General features: G+C 38.0%; 1 protein-coding gene across 9 annotated transcripts in view; it reads left to right on the top strand.

Annotated features, from left to right (window-relative positions):
* The window catches only part of LOC126337131 (synaptosomal-associated protein 25), a 352,176-nt gene extending 332,581 nt beyond the window's left edge, over window positions 1-19,595 (top strand). For all 9 annotated transcript variants that reach the window (XM_050001443.1, XM_050001440.1, XM_050001441.1 and 6 more), the window contains 4 exons: window positions 2,744-2,861; window positions 4,037-4,165; window positions 16,312-16,456; window positions 16,869-19,595. In XM_050001443.1, the coding sequence (XP_049857400.1) occupies window positions 2,744-2,861; window positions 4,037-4,165; window positions 16,312-16,456; window positions 16,869-16,931 (455 nt within the window). In that variant the 3' untranslated portion in view covers window positions 16,932-19,595. The remainder of the gene's footprint in view (window positions 1-2,743; window positions 2,862-4,036; window positions 4,166-16,311; window positions 16,457-16,868) is intronic.
* Window positions 19,596-20,863: the final 1,268 nt, after the last annotated feature.

Below are 20,863 nucleotides of genomic sequence, written 5' to 3'. Positions count from 1 at the left end.
GTGCCAAGTAATACTGTTCACCAATCTTCATGTACAGAAAACAAAATGTTTTCCCCCAGTTAGAGTAAGAATCAAATGCAATAGGCGCAAATTTATTAGAATCATCAAGTGGGTGTGAATGGTTGTCTGTCGCATGTTAATAGAAGGGACAATTGCTGAGTAGCACATATTCTAATTCGTAAGCGGTTATCACTACCTTGCCTAAGGCTTCCGCCAATAGCAACTAAAAACACTGAATTCTATTCTACCCAATAATACAAACACCAGAACAAGTTCAGAACAGATATTCAACTAGAACCATGGAAAAAAGACCGTAACAGATACAATCAGGTGAAAGAGAAAAAGGAACGAAGAAAATTTCTAAAGTATCTGTAGTCAGAGTTGGTAAACTTTGGTTAATATGTTGGAAAAAAGTAATAAATATACACAGCACCCAGAAAAACAGTGGTTAGAAATTTTAAAAACAAAATTTATTTTTCAAGACCCTGTGAGAAACAGCGTACCCAGTGACAAAAGAGATGGAAATTACTTTTGCAAGGAACATGATAAAGTGATACAGGAGTTGTGGTGATGGAAATAACAATCCATGGTAACTTATATTTAAAGCAATATGATGTCAGTACAGAGACATACAAGCTCTATGAACAGTGTAAACTCATCATATGGGGAAAGAGGGAGATTCCTATTGGGATGAAAGGTGACCACACTGTGGCTGTTAGATTGACCAGATTAAATGAGAAACTATAGATGACCTTGTGATTCGAATGAAAGTGCATTTCACAGTAAAATAACTTGCAATTTTATGCAATATTGGCAATGTACAAAGAGTGCACATCAGACATACTGGACAGCTGATGATGTGGTATTCTCCACAAACTTGGCCCAGATATTTCGTGACAAAATTGTCTATAGAAATTGCATGAAATTTATACACAACTCCTGTGATTACCTTCAATACTTTCATGTCCGTCATAAGAATCTTTTGCCTCCTGCAAGCTCTTCTTTGAGTGAGATGGACCTGATCTGTGGATTCATGTAGACATCTGTACCTGACCATCATTTGTTTCACTTGTACACACCTATTAATTGACTTGGAGACTACAGAAATGTTACATGTTGTTTGTGGTTGTCAGACAAATTCTACATAAGTAGTTAAAATATAAGAGGTAAAACTAATGGCCTATTAATTACTGGCTGCTGAAATTGCAGGTATTGGGCAAAAATATGGAAACATCGCAAGAAATGCTTAAATGGAGATGCTAGTCAAGCATGCAGTGTGTCCTGTTTTCACCATGAACTGCAGCTGTGCAATGTCCTCAATACATTGCAAGTGTCTGTCATCAGAACAGTGTTCCATGAAGTTGCGAGTGCAATATGTCAGTGCTAAGAGACTTTCAATATGACTAAAGGTAGCCAAAGTGTTGTGTGCTTGAAGAGGCATCATATTGAAGATTTATACCACATGTAGGGAAAGGGGAAAAAATCAGCTCAAACACAATGTGGGTGAAAGTGTGTGTGTGTTGAGAGATAGTGACAAACAGCTATTGAAGAGGATCGTTACAAAAAAATAAGAGGAGAGCAGTGCAAAATTACTGCAAAAACAGAATATCGCACTTACGAACCCAGTCAGCATCAAAACAACACAAAGGGAATTCCATAAGCTGGCAGTTTCAGGGCGAGTTGCAATTTCAAAACTATACATCAGTGGTGCACATGATCGTAACAGGGAAAATATGATGTTAAAGCCATTAAACCTTAATTTCATAACAATGGATAAAAATCATTTGGTTGAGTTCCACACTGTTTCCTACTTCCGGTAGAGTTTTCCCCCAAAGCAAAACATGGTGATGGTGACTTGGGCAGCCATATCATGGTATTATATGGGCCTCATGGGCACTCTGACAAGGATTATGTGACGACTTGTCTTATCAGGTCCATCCCGTGATACAGTGTTTGTTCCCCAATGGTTGTGCTATGTTCAGAGACGTCAGGGACCTAGTTCATTCAGCTCATATCATCCAGGAATGGTTTTTTGGGTGCAAGGATTAATTGCCACATCCTCCCTGGCCGCCATAGTCTCCATACTTCAATATTATTGCACCTTTGTGGTCTGCTTTGGAGAGAAGGGCGTGTGATTGCTCTACTACTCAATCATTACCTGAACTTGCCTCTAGTTTGCAGTAACAATAGTATAACATTGCCTTGAAAACCATTCAGGGCCTGTACTTATCCTTTCTGAGGTGACTGGAAGCTATTTTGAATGACATTAGGTTTCCTACACTGTATTTGACATGGTAATGTGTTGTGTATTTGCGGTTCCATATTTTTGTCCACCCCTGTATACTAAAGAACTCACTCTATAAAGTTGGGTATCATGGCAGTGCAATCTTCATTAACTACTAAATAGTTTTGATGTGTAGATGATAAGCTTTTGGCCTTATTTTATCATAACTCTAAAATGTTCAAATAAGGAATTAAAGCCTCTGTAATAAGTAGGCCTACACCATCACCCTCGTAGCCACTGGTGCATTTTATACTAATTATTAAATATTCATTAAAAGTGCTGTAGACCCATTGTAGCTATCATCTAAGATACTGGAATGTTTTGCAATTTAGGAAATAGAATAAATAAGCAATACATAAAGTAAAGAAACATTATGAAGTGAGTTATGCCACTGAATAAAATTTATTCCCATGTTAATTTCAAACCTGTTTAAATTAATGGCCATAAAATTTGCTACAGAGCAACTGGACCGCATTGAGGAGGGGATGGACCAGATCAATGCTGATATGCGAGAAGCAGAAAAGAATCTCACAGGCATGGAAAAATGTTGTGGTCTTTGTGTGTTACCATGCAATAAGTAAGTAATAGTAAATGTGAAACCAAAAGTGAGATATTTCTTATACAAACATTCAATATTTTAGCTGTAAGTATAGCCTGGAACATGTAATTATTATTTAAGAAATAAAGAATAGCACTGTTAGATTCTGCAGTCCAATGTTAATGATGCAAAATCTTTCTTCCATCTTTCCAAATGATCTGCTAGAGCATTCAGCTGTATGTAGTAATGATATAGATTTGAAATATTCTGCTTGGGTGTCATTATTAGGTTAATAATATTTGTAGTACATTATAGACTTCAGAGCTATAAAATTCCATCCACAGATTTCTATGTCTGTCCAAGCCAATCAGCCAAAATGTTTCTAGAACAACACAACTAGTGCAGACATGGAGGGTGCATTGTACAAGCCAACTGAAAATATAAGAACGTAGGGTTTAATATACGAAACCTGCTATCCTGTGTGAACCTGTGACTGCATGGTTCATATATTACTTTTTTGTGACCATTGGGACATGTGTAACACACACAAATTTATTTCCCTGCATTTACAGTGTTATGAAAGTTCCACATCTGTGTTGTGCCACGATCTAATATTGAATATATCAACTGTTTAGAGGCAATAGGCTCACTGTTTAGCTCCTAATGTGCAAGATATTGTTTGATTGTTTCAGTTGTGCATTGTGTGCCTTCTGTTTTGGCAGTTTTATGTAATGCTTTTTCCTGTCTGCAAGATATAAGCTCAGTACGGGTATTTATCTCTCTTACACGATTTGCAACCACTCATATTTAATAGATCAAGGCTTTTATGTGTATGATACCTGAGTTGTTCAAAGTACTTTTATGGGCAACTGATTTGGGCAGCCTGATGGACATCAGAGGATGCAGTCAAATAGCTAAATAGTTGATAACATAATATAAATATGAACATCATAAATAAGGACAGCAGAGTGGAATATTTCAAACATATATTGTAAAAAGTTTGTCATTGTCAAATTTGATCTTTTTTTGAGAAAATTTAGTTTTGGTGTACATACTTCGCTTAATTTTGTTGGTTACTCAGAATACAGTTCTAGCCAAAATATTTAAGAATATTAGTGTTACAATGCATACCTTAAACAAACCATAAATTTGTGCATTTTGGCTGGAGGAGAGTTCTCATTAAGTAAATCATTATTTGTTATTCTGTTTTGTAGGTCTGCATCTTTCAAAGAAGATGAAGGTACCTGGAAAGGAAATGATGATGGCAAAGTAGTCAACAACCAGCCACAGCGGGTCATGGATGATCGAAATGGTCTTGGTCCACAAGGAGGTTACATTGCAAAGTAAGAACAGAAATATATTGGGATTTGGTTAAGTTGTATTACTTTCATATTTGCATTAGTACTTAACTTAATCAGTGAGCTAGCAAGAAAAATAATGAGTGATCCTTTCAACAAGGCCAAGATACATTTAAGGAGTTATTTGTTCTTGATGGGAAATACGGTCAGGAGAGGGCAATAACATGAGGACTGTTCATCTACATATAAACTGGATGCTTGTACTGATGAATGTGCAGTAGTAGTTGGTAACTTACAAAAAAATAAAAAAAAAGATAATGAATGTAGCTGGAGGGGTGGTACTAAGACAAGATACAATTATGAATAAATTCTGTAGCAAAATTAAGTATGTCAAAAGTAACACAGCAGCAGGCTGGGATGGAACACCATGGTGATAAAAAGCAGTCTCTAAAATAACTTTACACTCATTACCTAAGACAGTTAATCTTCCCTTTGAGGAGGGCTGTTTTCCAGATACTCTGAAGTACATGAAAATTAAACCACAAGTCAAAAAGGTTAAAAAGAACATATGGGGAACCATCATCCAGTCTCTGTTTGAAAAGGTTGTCACGAAACACATTGAAAATTAGACGCATAAGAGTAGTGAGATTTCAAGTAATCATTGTCGGCTTCAAAACCTCAGCATCTTGTGTCGAGAAAAACTGAGATAAAATAAACTCCTATCTAGACAAATCTATACATGTGACACAAAGTTTTTATGATCTGATAGTGTGATCCATCACTTCTCACTGGTTAAGCTTGAAAAATACAGAATTAGGGCATTTTATTGGTGGTTTAGGTCCTACCTAAGCATTTGAAGACAGAGTGGTATTTATGTCATATAAAGGGAATTAGGTGTCAGAATGGAAAATGATTTCAGCAGTAATCCCCCAAGGTTGACACTTCAGTCACATTATCTTCATTTTGTGTATATGATCTGGAGCTCAGTATTCACTGTAAATCAGTATTTGCAATTGATGCATCTGTAATCAGTAAAATTAACAGTAGTGATCAAATTCCTCAAACTATCAAAAATACCCTAGAAAAACTACATAACTGGTTTAATCTAAGTGGCTTCTAATTGTTGTCCAAAGACTGGTTTGATGTGGATCCCCATGATAATCCATCCTGTGGTAGCTTCATCATCTCTGCATAACTGCTGCAAGTTACATTCATTCATTTGAACTTACTGTGTTCAAGCTTTGGTCCCCATCTACAATGCCCCCCCCCCCCCCCCCCCCCTCTCTCTCTCTCTCTCTCTCTCTCTCTCTCTCTCTCTCTCTCTCTCTCTCTCTCTCTCTCTCTCTCTCTCTCGTGTCTGTCTGTCCATCCTCCCTCCCCCTTTCCAGTAACAGATTTACAGTTAGTTTGTTGCCTCAGAAGCTATTCCTCCCTTGTAGTCAAATTGGGTCAGAAACTTTTTCCCATCAGTTCGATTCAGTACTTCCTCATTATTTTAATTGATCAATCCATCAAATCGTCAGCATTCTTCTGTTGCACCACATATTAAAAACTTTTATTCTTTTCTCGTCTGAATAATGTATTATCCACATTTCATTCCTATACATCATTACACACAAGACAAGTACCGTCAGAAAAGACTTCCAAAGACTTAAATTAATATCAGATATTAATAAATTCATTTTTTCATAAATGCTTTTCTTGCTACAGCTAGTCGGCACTCTTTTGCTATAATCAGTTATTTTACTGCCCAAGTAGCAAAACTCATCTACTACTTTTAGTGTCCCATTTCCTAATGTAATTCACTCAGCATTGTTTGATTTAATTCAGTCACATTCCATTATCCTTGTACTTTCGTCGAGGTTCAACTTACAACCTCTTTTCAACACAGTGTGTATTCTCCTAAACTGCTTTTCCAACTCCTTTGCCATATCTTGACAGAATTACAATGTCACTGCAAGCCACAAAGTTTTTGTTTCCTCTACCTGAACTTTGACTCCCTTCTAAATTTCTCCTTTGTTTCCTTTATGGCTTATAGGTTGAATAACATATGGGATAGTCTACAACCCTGCTCCATTTCCTTATCAGCCAGTGCTACCCTTTCATGTCCTCATCTCTTGTAACTGCAGTTTGGTTTCTGTGCAAGTTGTAGGTGATATTTTTGTCACTATATTTTTTTCCTCTGCTTCCCTCAGAATTGCGAAGAGTGTAGTCCAGCCCACACTGTCAAAAGATTTCTATAAATTTCAGATGCTGTAAATGCAGGTTTGCCTTCCTCCAATGTATCTCCTACACTTAGTAGTAGGGTCAGTACTGCCTCATTTGTTCAAATATTTCTTCAGAACCCAAACTGATCTTTCACAAACTCAGCGTCTACCAATTTTTCAATTTTTCTGTAAATAATTTTACACAAATTAAAACCACCCAAGGTGAAACAAGCTTCAAATCCATCTCAAAACCCAGGGTCTGCTAAAAGGTAGCAATGTGAAATTCCTAGGAATGCAATAGGGTAAAAACTTACCGCCGGGTAAAAACTTACTGCCAGTTTGGTGATACAGCCCTGATTTATTTGTAGCACACAAATTTCAACATGATCATGTGGCTGTAAGGGACACGTTGAAATGTCAGCTCTGTAAAATTTATAGATACACATTGGAGTAATTAGCCTTTTGTGTCTCTGATTAACATTTCCTTTGCAACTGTCACTAAAAAATTGTTACATGTGCATTCTTCATAGTTTTTGTTGTGTTGCATGAAAAAAATAATTACTGTTACTAGACCTTACAACTGGTGATCCCGAGGTGCGGTAAATACACAAGAATCACTCTAATCACTCTAATCATTATTTCAATTTTACTGCAGCACTTCAGATTTTATTTTTAATTTAATTTTTTTTTAATGGCAAACTCATCATTGGATGATGCCTGCATGGAATTATTGTGTGTGGCAGTGAAAATATAAAATATCACCTTGCTGGCAAAAAAGTAGAGAGATGCTTTCTGCAATTGGAGTCCCAATTTATCATCACAGCTGTTTGCAGCAAGATGACAAAATATCATTACACTTTGGGATCCCCTCATGGCAAAGTTGCTGAGCTGATTTCGGTTTTCACATCCAAACCATTATCAGCTTCCCCATATAAAACTTAAAAACACATCATACCCCAGAATTGGAAGAAGTGGTCATGAAAAGTTAAAAAAGTTACTAACTGAAATACAAATAAGAGACAAAAAGCTATCCACTTTGCTTGGAGAGATGCGTGCTTTTGCAAGAATGCAAGTAATTGATGATATTTTATAAAATGTATTTCTTCCATGACTATCTACCAATGTACATTCTATGCTAGCAGCTAGTCGAGATATGAAACTTAAATCAAGGCTTCTGTAGCTGAAAAATTATAGATTATGACCAATCAATTAGTACATAGTACAGAAACTGTTTCATCCCATCCCAAGATGACACACTTTCCTATGAGGAAGGACAACCAGATCCAGAAACTATTAGCTGGTAGGTGATAGTGAAGCAGATCAAAATCACTGTGGCGTGCACAGAAACATTTCAAGTACTGATATTATTATAAATTCAGTGAGCTCAAAGAAATGCACAATGCCATGTTAATTTATTACTTGACAGTCTGTGAATGCTCAGATGTAAAACTGGTATGCTGCTCACCTGTTGTGAGGAAACTGAATCATCTCGCCACCTGTTCATAACAGACCACAACAGTCGTATTTGATTTTTGGTCAGTTCTAGAGCAGACATTTCCATATTGCCGGTGACAATATTAGGCCACAAAAATGTTCAGAAATGGCAACTTTATGCTGCAATCCGTTCTGTAATACATATGGTGAAAGACTACTGAATTTTGAAATAGGCCATTGACGAAGATTTCCGTGGCCGTTTCTTCTCGCAGATGTTCGCCAGCCAATTAATGGTGCCAATTACTTGAACCAATGTGGTCTGGTGCCTGATGTCAAATAAAAACAAAAATTGCTCGACTCTGAAATTTAATCACTGGTATAGTGTCTGTACAGGTACCTACTGACAGTTCAATTTTCTTAATTGATCCACAGCAAAAATGCCGAGACTTGTTACCAGCCAGCATTTCATCATATTAATACAAGGTCTGTTCTAAAAATTCTGGAACTTTGTCCACAGGATTTTTTTATGCTTACCTTTTACTTATCATGTGTGGTCTCCTATGAAATACTTTCCTCCACATTGGTACACTGCTCCCAATGCAGTTTCTACTTCTAGAAGCAGTCTTGCTATACTCCTTGCTGGATCACGTGAAGTGCTGACTGCGAATTTTCTTTTATCTTGTCTATGGCTGCAAATTTTTGTTCTTTCAATCAGGTTTTCAACTGTGGAAATAAAGACTGCAGGTGCCAGGTCTGGAGAGTACAGAGAATGAGCAACACAGGTATTTAGTTTTTAGTGCGATAGTCACGCACTAACATGGAAGAATATGCAGGTGTGTTGTTGTGATGCAGGAGGCATGAATTGTCTTACCACACTTCAGGCTGTTCCCTTCTCACATTTTCTTGCAGATGTCACAACATGTCCTGATAGTACCATCATTAAGTGGTTTGTCCCTTTGGCATGAATTCATGATGTACTAATCCTTCAAAGTTAGAGAAAACTATCAGCATGGCTGTGATATTTGACCTAACCTGACGAGCTTTTTTTGGTCTTTGAGAACCTTTTCTGACCTATTGTGAAGACTGAATCTTGGTCTCAACTTCATAACCATAGACCCTGGTCTCTTCATCAGTTAAGATTCTCTTAAGAAACATCTCATTCTAATTTGTGCAATCCAAAAGCTGTTCACAGATTGCAGGGTGAAGGTCTTCCTGGTCTTGATCATGAGCCATGGGGTGAACTTCATGGCAACATGATGCATTCCAAGATGCTGTCTCAGGATTTAATGGCATGATCCAACTGAAATGTTCTGTTTTTATGCTCTCTCTTGGACAATCAGCCTTCGATTTGCATGTGCAGTTGTTTTGATGTTGCTGACATTAGCATTGTCAGTAGATGTCAAAGGGCATGCTGAACATCTGTCTGGCCAGTTTTAAACTGTATGAACCATTCATTACACAGAATATGCCTTTTTTTTTTTAAATGCACTTATCACTGTACTTCCCACATTATTTGGGGTGTCTCTTGAAAGGTTTTCTTGAGTTTCTTGAAAAATTTAATGGAGACATGTTGTTCCTCTAACTCTGCCACCCTGAAATTCACAAACTGTGCGACACAATGTTCTACTCAATACAGTACTGAACAATAACTAACAGACGTACAAAAATGAAACTACTGGTAATTACACATTAAACACATAAATGGGTAAAAATTTGAGAATATACAACTGCTTGTAAAGCTTTTCTGTGAAGTTGAAGTTGACAGTCACTTGTCACACATACATGTTGATCTGGTCTCTCAAGGCTTCACTTATCTTTTAACAATGATAGTGGCCAGACAGTTCCACTGAAAGACATCTCAGCAGAAAGTTTTGCTAGCAGACCACATCTTTTGGAGTCCACCACCAACAGACGCTGGCAGTTTTTGTGTCATTTGTTCAGTCACATCACAAAGACTCTTAAGTATACCACACCAAAACCACCACTTACCATCCAGTGTTGAATGACAAAGTTGGTTGGTTGATTTGTGGGGAAGAGACCAAATAGCAGGGCCATCGATCTCATTGGAGAAGGGAAGGATGGGAAAGGATAAGGCTGTGCCTTTTCAAAGGAGTCATTCTAGCATTTGCCAGAAGTGATTCAGGGAAATCATGTAAAACCTAAATCAGGATGCCTGGATGCGGGTTTGAAACATTGTCTTCCTGAATGAGAGTTCAGTGTGCTAACCACTGTGCCACCTCGCCCAGTTAGCAAAGTTGATTGGTGGTATTGCATCAAGACAGCATTAAGAGCAACCATCTTCTAGTAGAATGTTCCAAATTTTAGCATGTAACATGGCAGCATATAATGAAATTATGTTAGTGCATAATAAATGGCTGCCAGACACCCATAAAACTGAAAACACGAATTTGAAGGTTTCATCCACACGTGGAGCGCATTCTTGCAGCATGACAGCAACAGGCAACACATGATCACTGTGACATCTGCAAGAGTTGGATACCTTGGGTTCACTGTCATTGATCCCTCGCTGTACAGTCCAGACTTTGCCCCATATGATGTCCATCAGTTTCCAAAACTTAAAGACCACCTTAGCGGACTTCAGTTTGATAGTGATGAAGCAGTTCAAGCAGAGGCGAGGTTGGTGCTCTATCAACAAAGTAAAAAATTCTCCCATGACAGTATCAACAAACTGATCTCTCACTTCGTCATGTGTTTGTCACCAGGGTGACTATGTTGAGAAATAAATAATATTAAGGAAAGGATACATTCCTAGTCGTCATAAACATGACATGTTGAGTTGCAGACAAGCACAACAAAGAGATGGTAACACGTTTAGCTCTGACCACCTTCTTCTTCAGAAAAGAAAATACACATATGTTCACATCAGCAAACATACATAAAGTACACATGACAGCCATCTCTGGCAGCTTGGACTGGAATGCACCTGTCATGTTGAGTGGCAATCTGGAGTGGGGCAGCAAAGGGAGAGAGATAGCATGGTGTCATTGGGGAGAGAGAAGAGTATTGTCTGGTGGAGCATGCAGGGACCAGATGGAGGCATGAGAAGACTGTCAGGCACAACAGTTCTAAGGCTGTGGTGCAGGGAGGAAAGGGGGGAGAGGGGATCAGTAAAGGGAAGAGCAGGGAAAAGGAAAGATGGGCAGATGTTTGCCAGAGGGCAACCCACAAGTTGGGCAATGGGATATGAATAGGGAGGTAGTGATAGGACAGAGGGCAGAAAATATTGGATGGTGGGGGTGCCAGAGTAATCCCATTCCAGAAGTCCAGCATACCCTCCAATCCCTGCATAAATCCTTAGGTTCTTGCTAGATCCTCTTCCCCTAAATCAGTTTCCTTCCTCATTCTTATGACTGCGTGCACACCCACCTTCTACATGCTCCCCAGAATTCACCAACATGACAATCGTGGATGCCTGATTGTAGCTGGTTATTGTGCCTCCACTAAAAGAATTTCGGCCTTCGTTGACCGACAGCTGCATTCACTTGATCAGAACAGTCTCCCTCACCAAAGATACCAACCACTTTCTTCAGACTCTCCACCATCCCCATCCTTTTACCTCATGGATTCTACTTGTCACTGTTGATGCTATTTCCCCATACACCAACATCCTTCATGTCCCTGGTTTAGCTGCTATTGAACACTACCTTTCCCAATGTCCTTCACACTCCTAATCCACTACCTCATTCCTCATACACCTTGCTGACTTTTTCCTAATACACTACTACTCCTTTGAAGGGAAGGTATAAAAACAAATCTACAGCACAGCCATGGGCACCCGCATGGCACACTACTATGTCAGGCTGGTTATGGGCCATCTAGAGGAAATCTTCCTAGCCTCCCTTGCCTGGTTCAGTTTCAGTGATGATATCTTCATGATCTGGGCTTATGGCAGAAATTCTATCCTCATTCCTTCACAATCTGAACAAATTCTCTCCCATCCACTTCACCTGGGCCACATTCCTGGAGGTTGACCACTTCTTCTCTGATGGCTCCATTTACACCTCTGTCCATATTAACCCCACTAACCACCAATTGTACCTGCATTTTGCCAGCTGCCATCCCTTTAGCATCAAAAACTGTCCTATAGAGATTGGCGACCTGGGAACAGCAGATCTGCAGAGACAGGAACTTCCTTGCCCAGTATGCTGAAAGTCTTACCAATGACTTCACAGACATACTACTCCCCAGACACAATCTGCAAACAAGTCCCCTGTGACTTTTCCACTCACACATCCAATCAATTCCCCTCCCGAGAACTGAAGAGTGCCCACTTAGTCACCCAATGGCACCCTGGATGGGAACAACCAAACTGTGTCCTTCATCGGGACTTTGATTACCTATCATTATGTCCTGAAATGAGGACATCCTATTGAAGACTCTGTCCAACGCACCCAAAATGATGTTCTGTCACACACCCAATCCTGCCTCCTTGCCCACAGGGAAAATCCTGTGAAAAACTCAGGTGCAAGACCTGTGCAATCCACTTACCCAGCACTACCGGTTCCAGTCCTGTCATGAGCTTATCCTACCACATCTGAGGCTGCACCACATGTGAAAACAGCAATGTCATACACCAGTTCTGCTGCAATCATTGCACAGCTTTTTGCATTGGTATGACTACCAGTCAGCTGTCCAACAGGATGAATGGCCACTGCCAAACGGGTCAAGAGCATGGTAGACATAACATGCATGACTTCAGTGGTTGCTTCACAACCCAGGCCATCTGGATCTTCACCATCATCTTTTCTTAACTGTGCAGGTGGATGTTATCCTTATAACGCATTCTTCACTCCCAAAATTATACTGGCCTCAACCTACAGTAACCTCCTGTTGCCACATCCTCAACCCAACTTTTTCTGCCCCCCCTCTGTGTTATGACCTCCTCCCTATTTGTGCCTCACCACCCTCATTGTGGACCTTCTCTGCCAATGCATCTGTCTTTCCCCTTCCCTGTTCCCCTCCTTTCCCACGCACCCCTCCTCTCTGCATGACAGCCTCCCATCTACTGTGCCTGATGATTTTCTCAAGCCTCCATCTAGTCCCTGCACACTCCACCAGACGATGCTCTTCTCTCCCTGTACTCTGCTCTCTCCTCCCCTTCCCAACCCCACCCCACTCCACTCCAAACTCCACTCCGATCCGAGCTGCCAGAGATGGCATCTAAGCGTGAATTGTGTGGGTTTGTGTGAACAGTGTCTGCGTGTGTGTGTGTCTGCGCCCTCTTTTCTGAAGACGGCTTTGAGTGGAAGCTAAATATGTTACAATATTCACTTTGTCCTGTCTGCAACTCGAGATATCCCCTTTACAGTGAGTTGCAGACTATCCTTTTCCTAATATTGTTGATATTCAAATCTAGAGTTTCCATTGTTTGGGAATTAAATATGTAGTTATGAAGAGTAAAGTTGATAATGTTTGTTTTGTTTAAATAGCTTTCTGAGTATTCACATAAAAAAATTATAGGCATTACTTTTTAGTGCACTCTCATACATAACATGGACAAATTAAGAAATTAAGTAGAATGTATTATATACTCATATTTTGAGAAAAGCTGTAAACTAATTTTTCTGTTTTGTTTAGTGTCCTGTACAAAAAGGTTAGTGAATTGAAATAGTATTTTATGAGGCAATATTTTTATTCAGTTCTAGCTTCAAACACTTCATTTCAAATCTTCTCCATTTCCATAAAATGATAGTAATGGAGCTTTTGATGAGGAAAAGAGAAATTCACTTGTAGTGGTTGCTTCTCAGTTAAAGACAATACTTTTTTCTTTATTTTGCCCTCCAAGTAAGCTGTAATTCCATGAAAGTTTCAGTGATTTTACTTGTTGCTGGGCCCAATGGTTGTGGATTATATTACTTAAAGAAAAATACAGGAAACAGCCCATTTTTGTATGTTTTTACTTTTCCTAATGTACTTTTTGAACTTTTTCACATCTTCATTTGGCATAATACGTATTTAAATTTTCATTAGCACATTGATAGCTGTTTGGATGCTACAACTGCCTTTCTATCCTGCTTGTTGTCAGAACTATTTTTCACGTCTATAAGCATGACATAAACATTAATTTTTTCTGTCTGATGCACAAAAGCAGCACAGCATTGGCCTGTTGCTGTCTTACATATTACTTTCATGTATTGTATTTTGACAGTGTAAATCACAGCACAGCTTGAGCCGATTTTTATCATCAGCAATGAAAATAATTAAGGGCAAACAAATTAGGAAATGAGTGTACCAATCCTCAGATCTTTCAAAAGGTTTCTGAAAATGTCTGGTTGTCTACTTCACACAATATTCTTACTACTCACTTCTATTGAATATACATCCTATTTCTTTTGGGTGCACTGCCCCAAAATATATTTCCATTAGACAACAAGAAATGAACATATGCCAAATGAGCAAACATTCTTGTCTTTAGGTAAAAACAGTGAGAGTTTTTATATAAGAACTTGCCCCCCCCCCCCCCAACCCACTTACTGCAGCAGTGTACTGTAGGTCTCTAGAGGAGCATAGCATTCCTAAAGATTGCAAGAGGGCACAGGTCATCCCCGTTTTCAAGAAGGGACTTCGAACAGATGTGCCGAACTATAGACCTATATCTCTAATGTCGATCAGTTGTAGAATTTTGGAACACGTATTATGTTAGAGTGCAATGACTTTTCTGGTGACTAGAAATATACTCTGTATGAATAAGCATGGATTTCGAAGATGATGATCGTGTGAAACCCAGCTCGCGCTATTCGTCCACGAGACTCGGAGGACCATAGTCACGGGTTCCCAAGTAGGTGCTGTGTTTCTTGAGTTCCGCAAGGTGTTAGATATAGTCCCCCAGAGTCATTTAATGAACAAAGTAAGATCTTATGGACTATCAGACCAATTGTGTGATCGGATTGAACAGTTCCTAGATAAATGAATGCAGCATGTCATTCTCAATGGAGAGAAGTCTTCCAAAGTAAGAGTGGTTTCAGGTGTGCTGCAGGGGAGTGTCATAGGACCGTTGATATTCACAATATATGTACATAAATGACCTTATGGATAACATCGGAAGTTCACTGACGCTTTTTGTGGATGATGCTCTAGTATATCGAGAGGTTGTAACAATGGAAAACTGTACTGAAATGCAGGACTGTCTACAACAAATTGACACATGGTGCAGGGAATGGCAATTGAATCTCAATGTAGATAAGTGTAATGTGCTGCCAATACATAGAAAGAAAGCTCCTTTATAATTTAGCTACAATATGGCAGGTCAGCAACTGGAAGCAGTTAATTCCATAAATAATGTAGGAGTAGGCATTAGGAGTGATTTAAAATGGAATGGCCATATAAAATTAATCGTCAGTAAAGCAGATGCCAGACTGAGATTCATTGGAAGAATCCTAAGGAAATGCTGTCCGAAAACAAAGGATTAGGTTACAGTACACTTGCTCGCCAACTGCTTGAATACTGCTCACCGGTGTGGGATCCTTACCAGATAGGGTTGATAAAAGAGATGAGAGAAGATCCAACGGAGGGCAGCGCACTTTGTTACAGGATCATTTAGTAATCTCGAAAGCGTTACGGAGATGATAGATAAACTCCAGTGGAAGACTCTGCAGGAGAGACGCTCAGTAGCTCGGTACAGGCTTTTGTTGAAGTTTCGAGAAAATACCTTTATCGAGGAGTCAAGCAGTATATTGCTCCCTCCTACGTATATCTCGCAAAGAGACCATGAGGATAAAATCACAGAGATTAGAGCCCACACAGAGGCATACCGACAATCCTTTCCACGAACAATACGAGACTGGAATAAAAGGGAGAACCGATAGAGGTACTCAAGGTACCCTCCGCCACACACCGTCAGGTGGCTTGCAGAGTATGGATGTAGAGGTAGAGGTAGATGTAGGAGCTGTGTTGGAGGTGCCTTCCAGTTTAAAAATAGCATGTTACAGTAGACCATTGAGTGGGGAACTTTTGGGCAGATATGGAATATTTTTAGTATATTAGCTTGTATCATAGTTTGGAGGGAAAATTGGCTATATTAATCAAACCTTGCAGTTATTTGATTAAACTTAAAGCACTTATGTTTATTGCTCATTTGGGAGACTTTGGAAATCTTATACCAACCCAAAGTACTTTTCCTGACACTTACTAAATTAGAATTGCTATAACTTGTTGGAAATAATTTTTGTGGTGCTCTCTCTTGCATTAATTAAAGTAAAACACCCATATTAGATTGTATATACTTCTTTGACTGGTAAAGCAATCATACACTGTAGGATTATGATTTATAGAATGTAATAAATTGGAATAATATCATTTAAAAGAGTAATTGATGCCAAGTTGTAATAAAAATTCACTTTGAAATGAATTGCTGCATCTTTTAATATGTTCATATAGGAAATACGTTAGTCAGAATCGGATAGAGTATTGATTCTACTGCAGGTACTGTTTTGCTTGTATTTAAAGTGCAATAGCAAATAAAAAATTAGTATTATTTGTGAATCTGAGAAAATCCCGATACATATGAACCACAATTTTACTTTTGAACAGGATCACAAATGATGCCCGAGAAGATGAAATGGAAGAAAATATGGGCCAAGTCAACACTATGATTGGAAATCTACGCAATATGGCATTGGACATGGGTTCTGAGCTGGAGAACCAGAACCGACAGATAGACAGAATTAACAGGAAGGTTTGTTTTGAAGAGTTATAAATTATTCTAATTAGTGTTTTTATAACTACTAGAGGCCTGTGTATTCTCTGAGCTTGATTTTTTTTTCCCATAAAAATTTGCTTAAATTATTATTGCTGCAGTAGAAGTTTCGCCATGTATAACAAGAGCCCACTCTGCAGTACAAATTACTGCATTACCAGTGTAGAAATAAAGAATAAAGTATGGCTGAGGAGCATCTCATCTGGACACACACACACACACACACACACACACACACACACACACACACACACACACACACACACACACACAGAGAGAGAGAGAGAGAGAGAGAGAGAGAGAGAGAAACCAGTTGCTTGTTTTGATCTTTTTTAATATATAATAAATTCCAGAAAAGCATCAGTCTTAGAGCCATTCTGTTCTATTACAGGGAGAGTCGAATGAAACAAGGATAGCGGTGGCCAACCAGCGAGCCCACGATCTTCTGAAGTAAACTTTAGTGGAAGATTAATACTCTTGTCTCTTTCCTAATGTGTTGTTATGTTATTCATGTACTTAATTATGTTGATAAGGTTCCTTGACCTTTCTCTTCAGCTCATTTAAGTCAGTTTATACAGAGCTAGTATTATAATAAATTTTGCTCATATGAGCAGTGAAAGACCAAATTGTTTACAGAAAATAAGCATGCCCAGCTTCTCTTTTATTTAATGAGTAAAATTTTTATCTTGTCCTAAAGTATATTCAGAATAAAAGGTATGGTTATTTTAACTACTAATAATTCTATAAAGTGTGAAGTCTAACTGGAATCTAAAAGTAGTAGGAGCTAGAACACCAGTCTTTAAATTACATTGTTTCCTTTCACTACCATGTGTCACCTACTACTGCATCAACCATTTCTTCACAAGAGGGATAGCAAACTTTTCTGCAGTATTTGGCTATGGATATAAACTGCCAGCCACAGCAAGTTACTACAGCATGCATTAAAAATACTTGCTACACAGCATAATTATTATTGATATTTAAACTAAAACATATAGATATTGCCATGCTGAACCTTTACACTATGGTGGTGAAAGTCTAAATTTGGTGTTCTTTCTCCTCCACAATGAGTTATGTTCACCCCCAGGTTAAACTATTTAATATGTACTCTGAAAATAGATATACTAGTTTTGTAAATTATTAATTATTTCACCAGTCGTTAGTACAGCTTAGCAAATTCCAATGTTCACATAACAATTTTATCTACTGATGTTACATTTGTACAAAGTAGATTGGAAGCTACTGTACTAATTTACTTAATTGCCACTTGTTTGGACCATTTAAAGCATTGAATTATTGAACAATTAGTCGGCGGGTAACTTTACTGATGTGATACGTGTTTAATGTATATATTTTGTAAATATTATAAAGTTGTATAACTCATTTTTGAATTGTTCTAAGTGCTTCAAAAGCATCTACTTCTCTTGCAGTGTAAATATGTGTAGAATGTTTACAGTATGTTTAAAGTGCAATCAAAATGTTTAACATGCACATCCTTTAGGAAAGTATTACATGAACGAAGAAATATTGTTTGTTATTGTCTACATGAATAGTACTATTAGTTATTAGAAATATTGTCATGGGAATGTGGATGAATTTTTACAGCGCAAAGTGTGGAAAAACTATTGACTGAATTTAAAAGTATTTTTTTATAAATCACTGTTACAGACATTTGTTTCATGAGACATATAATTATATAACTTCAGTTTAAAATCCGATTGTAAAATGAAAATGAGGGTACACCGTTCAGAGCTGCCAGTTCTGTACTGTGTTATGTCTGTTACCAATAATGCTCATTGAGTTCTGCTTCTGAATAATGGACATAGCTTAAAACACTTCTGTTATAGTAGCAGACCCTTTTGAGTTCAGAATAATTTGATATTTTTTCTCTTAGCATTTATTGGCTCACGTTAAATTGGTAAATGGCTTTATTGTTTGCTGTACTTAATAAATTATTAAGAATTATCATCTAATGGAAGGAATGGCAAATATATAGTTATCTATTTTCATGTGAGGCTGTTGAAGTTATTGTGAATGAATGAATGGAAAGTGGGCAATGAGATTTTTGTGTATGCTGTGGCCTAATGACTGCGTATTTGGCTTATGGTGGTGTAATACTTAATTTTTTGCTACAATTTCCTCTTGTATGTCATCCATAACTGTTTAATCTTAGTGTATCATTATTTTTTCAGAAGATTTCATGGTATTGTTAGTTTTCCATCAGCTTGAACTTTTGCTCATACATATAATACCATCATATACAGTATAGCAGAATATCGTTACATAACGTTGTAAGCAGCATAGTGCAAATTAATAGTAAACTGCAGTTGGGTCTTTACATTGGCATCACATTTCAACATCAGTACTTAAGAAATTTTTTGGAGTGCTGTAGGCTACATATAGCATTTGATTCAGTACTTAAAAAAACATAAGTAATAAGAAAATGCACATGATAAGTAACAAGAATAATAACTAAGTGTACAAAATGATAAAACTGCTGTTTCCAAGAGAGTACAAGTGTGAGTAGGGAATACCAAAAGTGATCAGAGATTCTTTTGTATGACTTTATAAGTATTGCACTATAATATTTTATTGTAACAAATATTTGATTTATTCTATCTATGATGAAGTGAACTTTTAATACAATAGCCCCTTTTTTTATTTGCACACTTGACTAAAAGTTTCTGTGAACACTTTCTGGTATTCTGTAATTTACCACTGAATTTATTTAAAAATAGTAATAGGTTTTCATCTGTCTAAGATAACTTAGAATTTGTGTCAAGTGTCAAAACTTCAACAATATTTAAATATTTTGCAGCTGTACAGTATGTTCAAATGAAAAATATTTCTCTCACAGTAGAATTTGTGTGCTATGAATTACACATTTCTGTAATCAATGTACACATTTAATAGTAGATGGTTTCCTTGCTCACATATTAAATTCGGAATGTTTGTATAATTTAAATATATATAATGATTTTTGAAGTTAATATCTTGGTTGCCATCACTTGCTGCATATTCCAGACAAATGATTTGTTTTCTGTGTTGTAATAGCTCGTATAGTCCATATTGTACCCTTTGTATTAACCATTGCCAATAAACAGATGTGATATCAGAATGATTACTTATTTTTTTGGCAGGATTATCACAAGTGAAGTCATTACATAAAAGTTCCCTAAGCCAAATTATTGTCACTGTTATGACAAAAAGTAATTAAAATACCGTACTGAAGCAAGCAGTATGAAACAGAAAATATTATTAGCCTGAAATGAAATGTTCATGATACCAATGTAAATGGCGCTGTCTTAGTACCAACTTCCCCACAGAAAAATGAGATATTTGCAATAATATCTACACACAGCCAGCACTGTTTTATGCATCTGTAAATATGGAAACAATTTATTATAATTGTTCTGAACAGTCTGCGAGTTGTTTAGCGAAGATGTGTGTTTCAAAGGCTAATTTTCCCAGAAATTAAACTGCACCAATAACACACTTGTACTCAGGTAAACTAAACTGTGTAGCACAATTAGCAGTGTAGTGTAGTGTAGTGTAGTGTAGTGTAGTGTAGTGTAGTGTAGTGGGTTGGTTGTGCCATGGCCATGACTGGCTGGTGGGAGCAGTCTTCTTGTTTGTCAGGATGTGTTAAGAGTGCTTACTGGGATGTCCTTTTGGTTTGTGTGAAGGTGAGGGAAACAGGATTAATTGTAGCAGGCTGCAGAGAAACTGTTGATGAACCAAATAGTTCTTTATTATACTATCTGATGCAGATAATTACACTACTGGCCATTAAAATTGCTACACCAAGAAGAAATGCAAATGATAAATGGGTATTTGCTCGACAAATATATTATACTAGAACTGACATGTGATTACATTTTCACGCAATTTGGGTGCATAGATCATGAGGAAACAGTACACAGAACAACCACCTCTGGCCATAATAACGACCTTGATACGCCTGGGCATTGAGTCAAACAGAGCTTGGATGGCGTGTACAGGTACAGCTGACCATGCAGCTTCAACACAATACCACAGTTCATCAAGAATAGTGACTGGTGTATTGTAACGAGCCAGTTGCTCGGCCATCATTGACCAGGCATTTTCAATTGGTGAGAGATCTGGAGAACGTGCTGGCCAGGGCAGCAGTCGAACATTTTCTGCATTCAGAAAGGCCCGTACAGGACCAGCAACATGCGGCTGTGCATTATCTTGCTGAAATGTAGTGTTTTGCAGGGATCGAATGAAGAGTAGAGCCACGGGTCGTAACACATCTGAAATGTAACGTCCACTGTTCAAAGTGCCGTCAATGCGAACAAGAGGTGACCGAGACGTGTAACCAATGGCACCCTGTACCATCACGCCAGGTGATACGCCAGTATGACG

The sequence above is a fragment of the Schistocerca gregaria genome, chromosome 1 (assembly GCF_023897955.1).
Source record: "Schistocerca gregaria isolate iqSchGreg1 chromosome 1, iqSchGreg1.2, whole genome shotgun sequence".
In the NCBI taxonomy this organism is placed as follows: Eukaryota; Metazoa; Arthropoda; class Insecta; order Orthoptera; family Acrididae; genus Schistocerca; species Schistocerca gregaria.
This window is presented reverse-complemented; position numbering and strand designations above follow the sequence as displayed.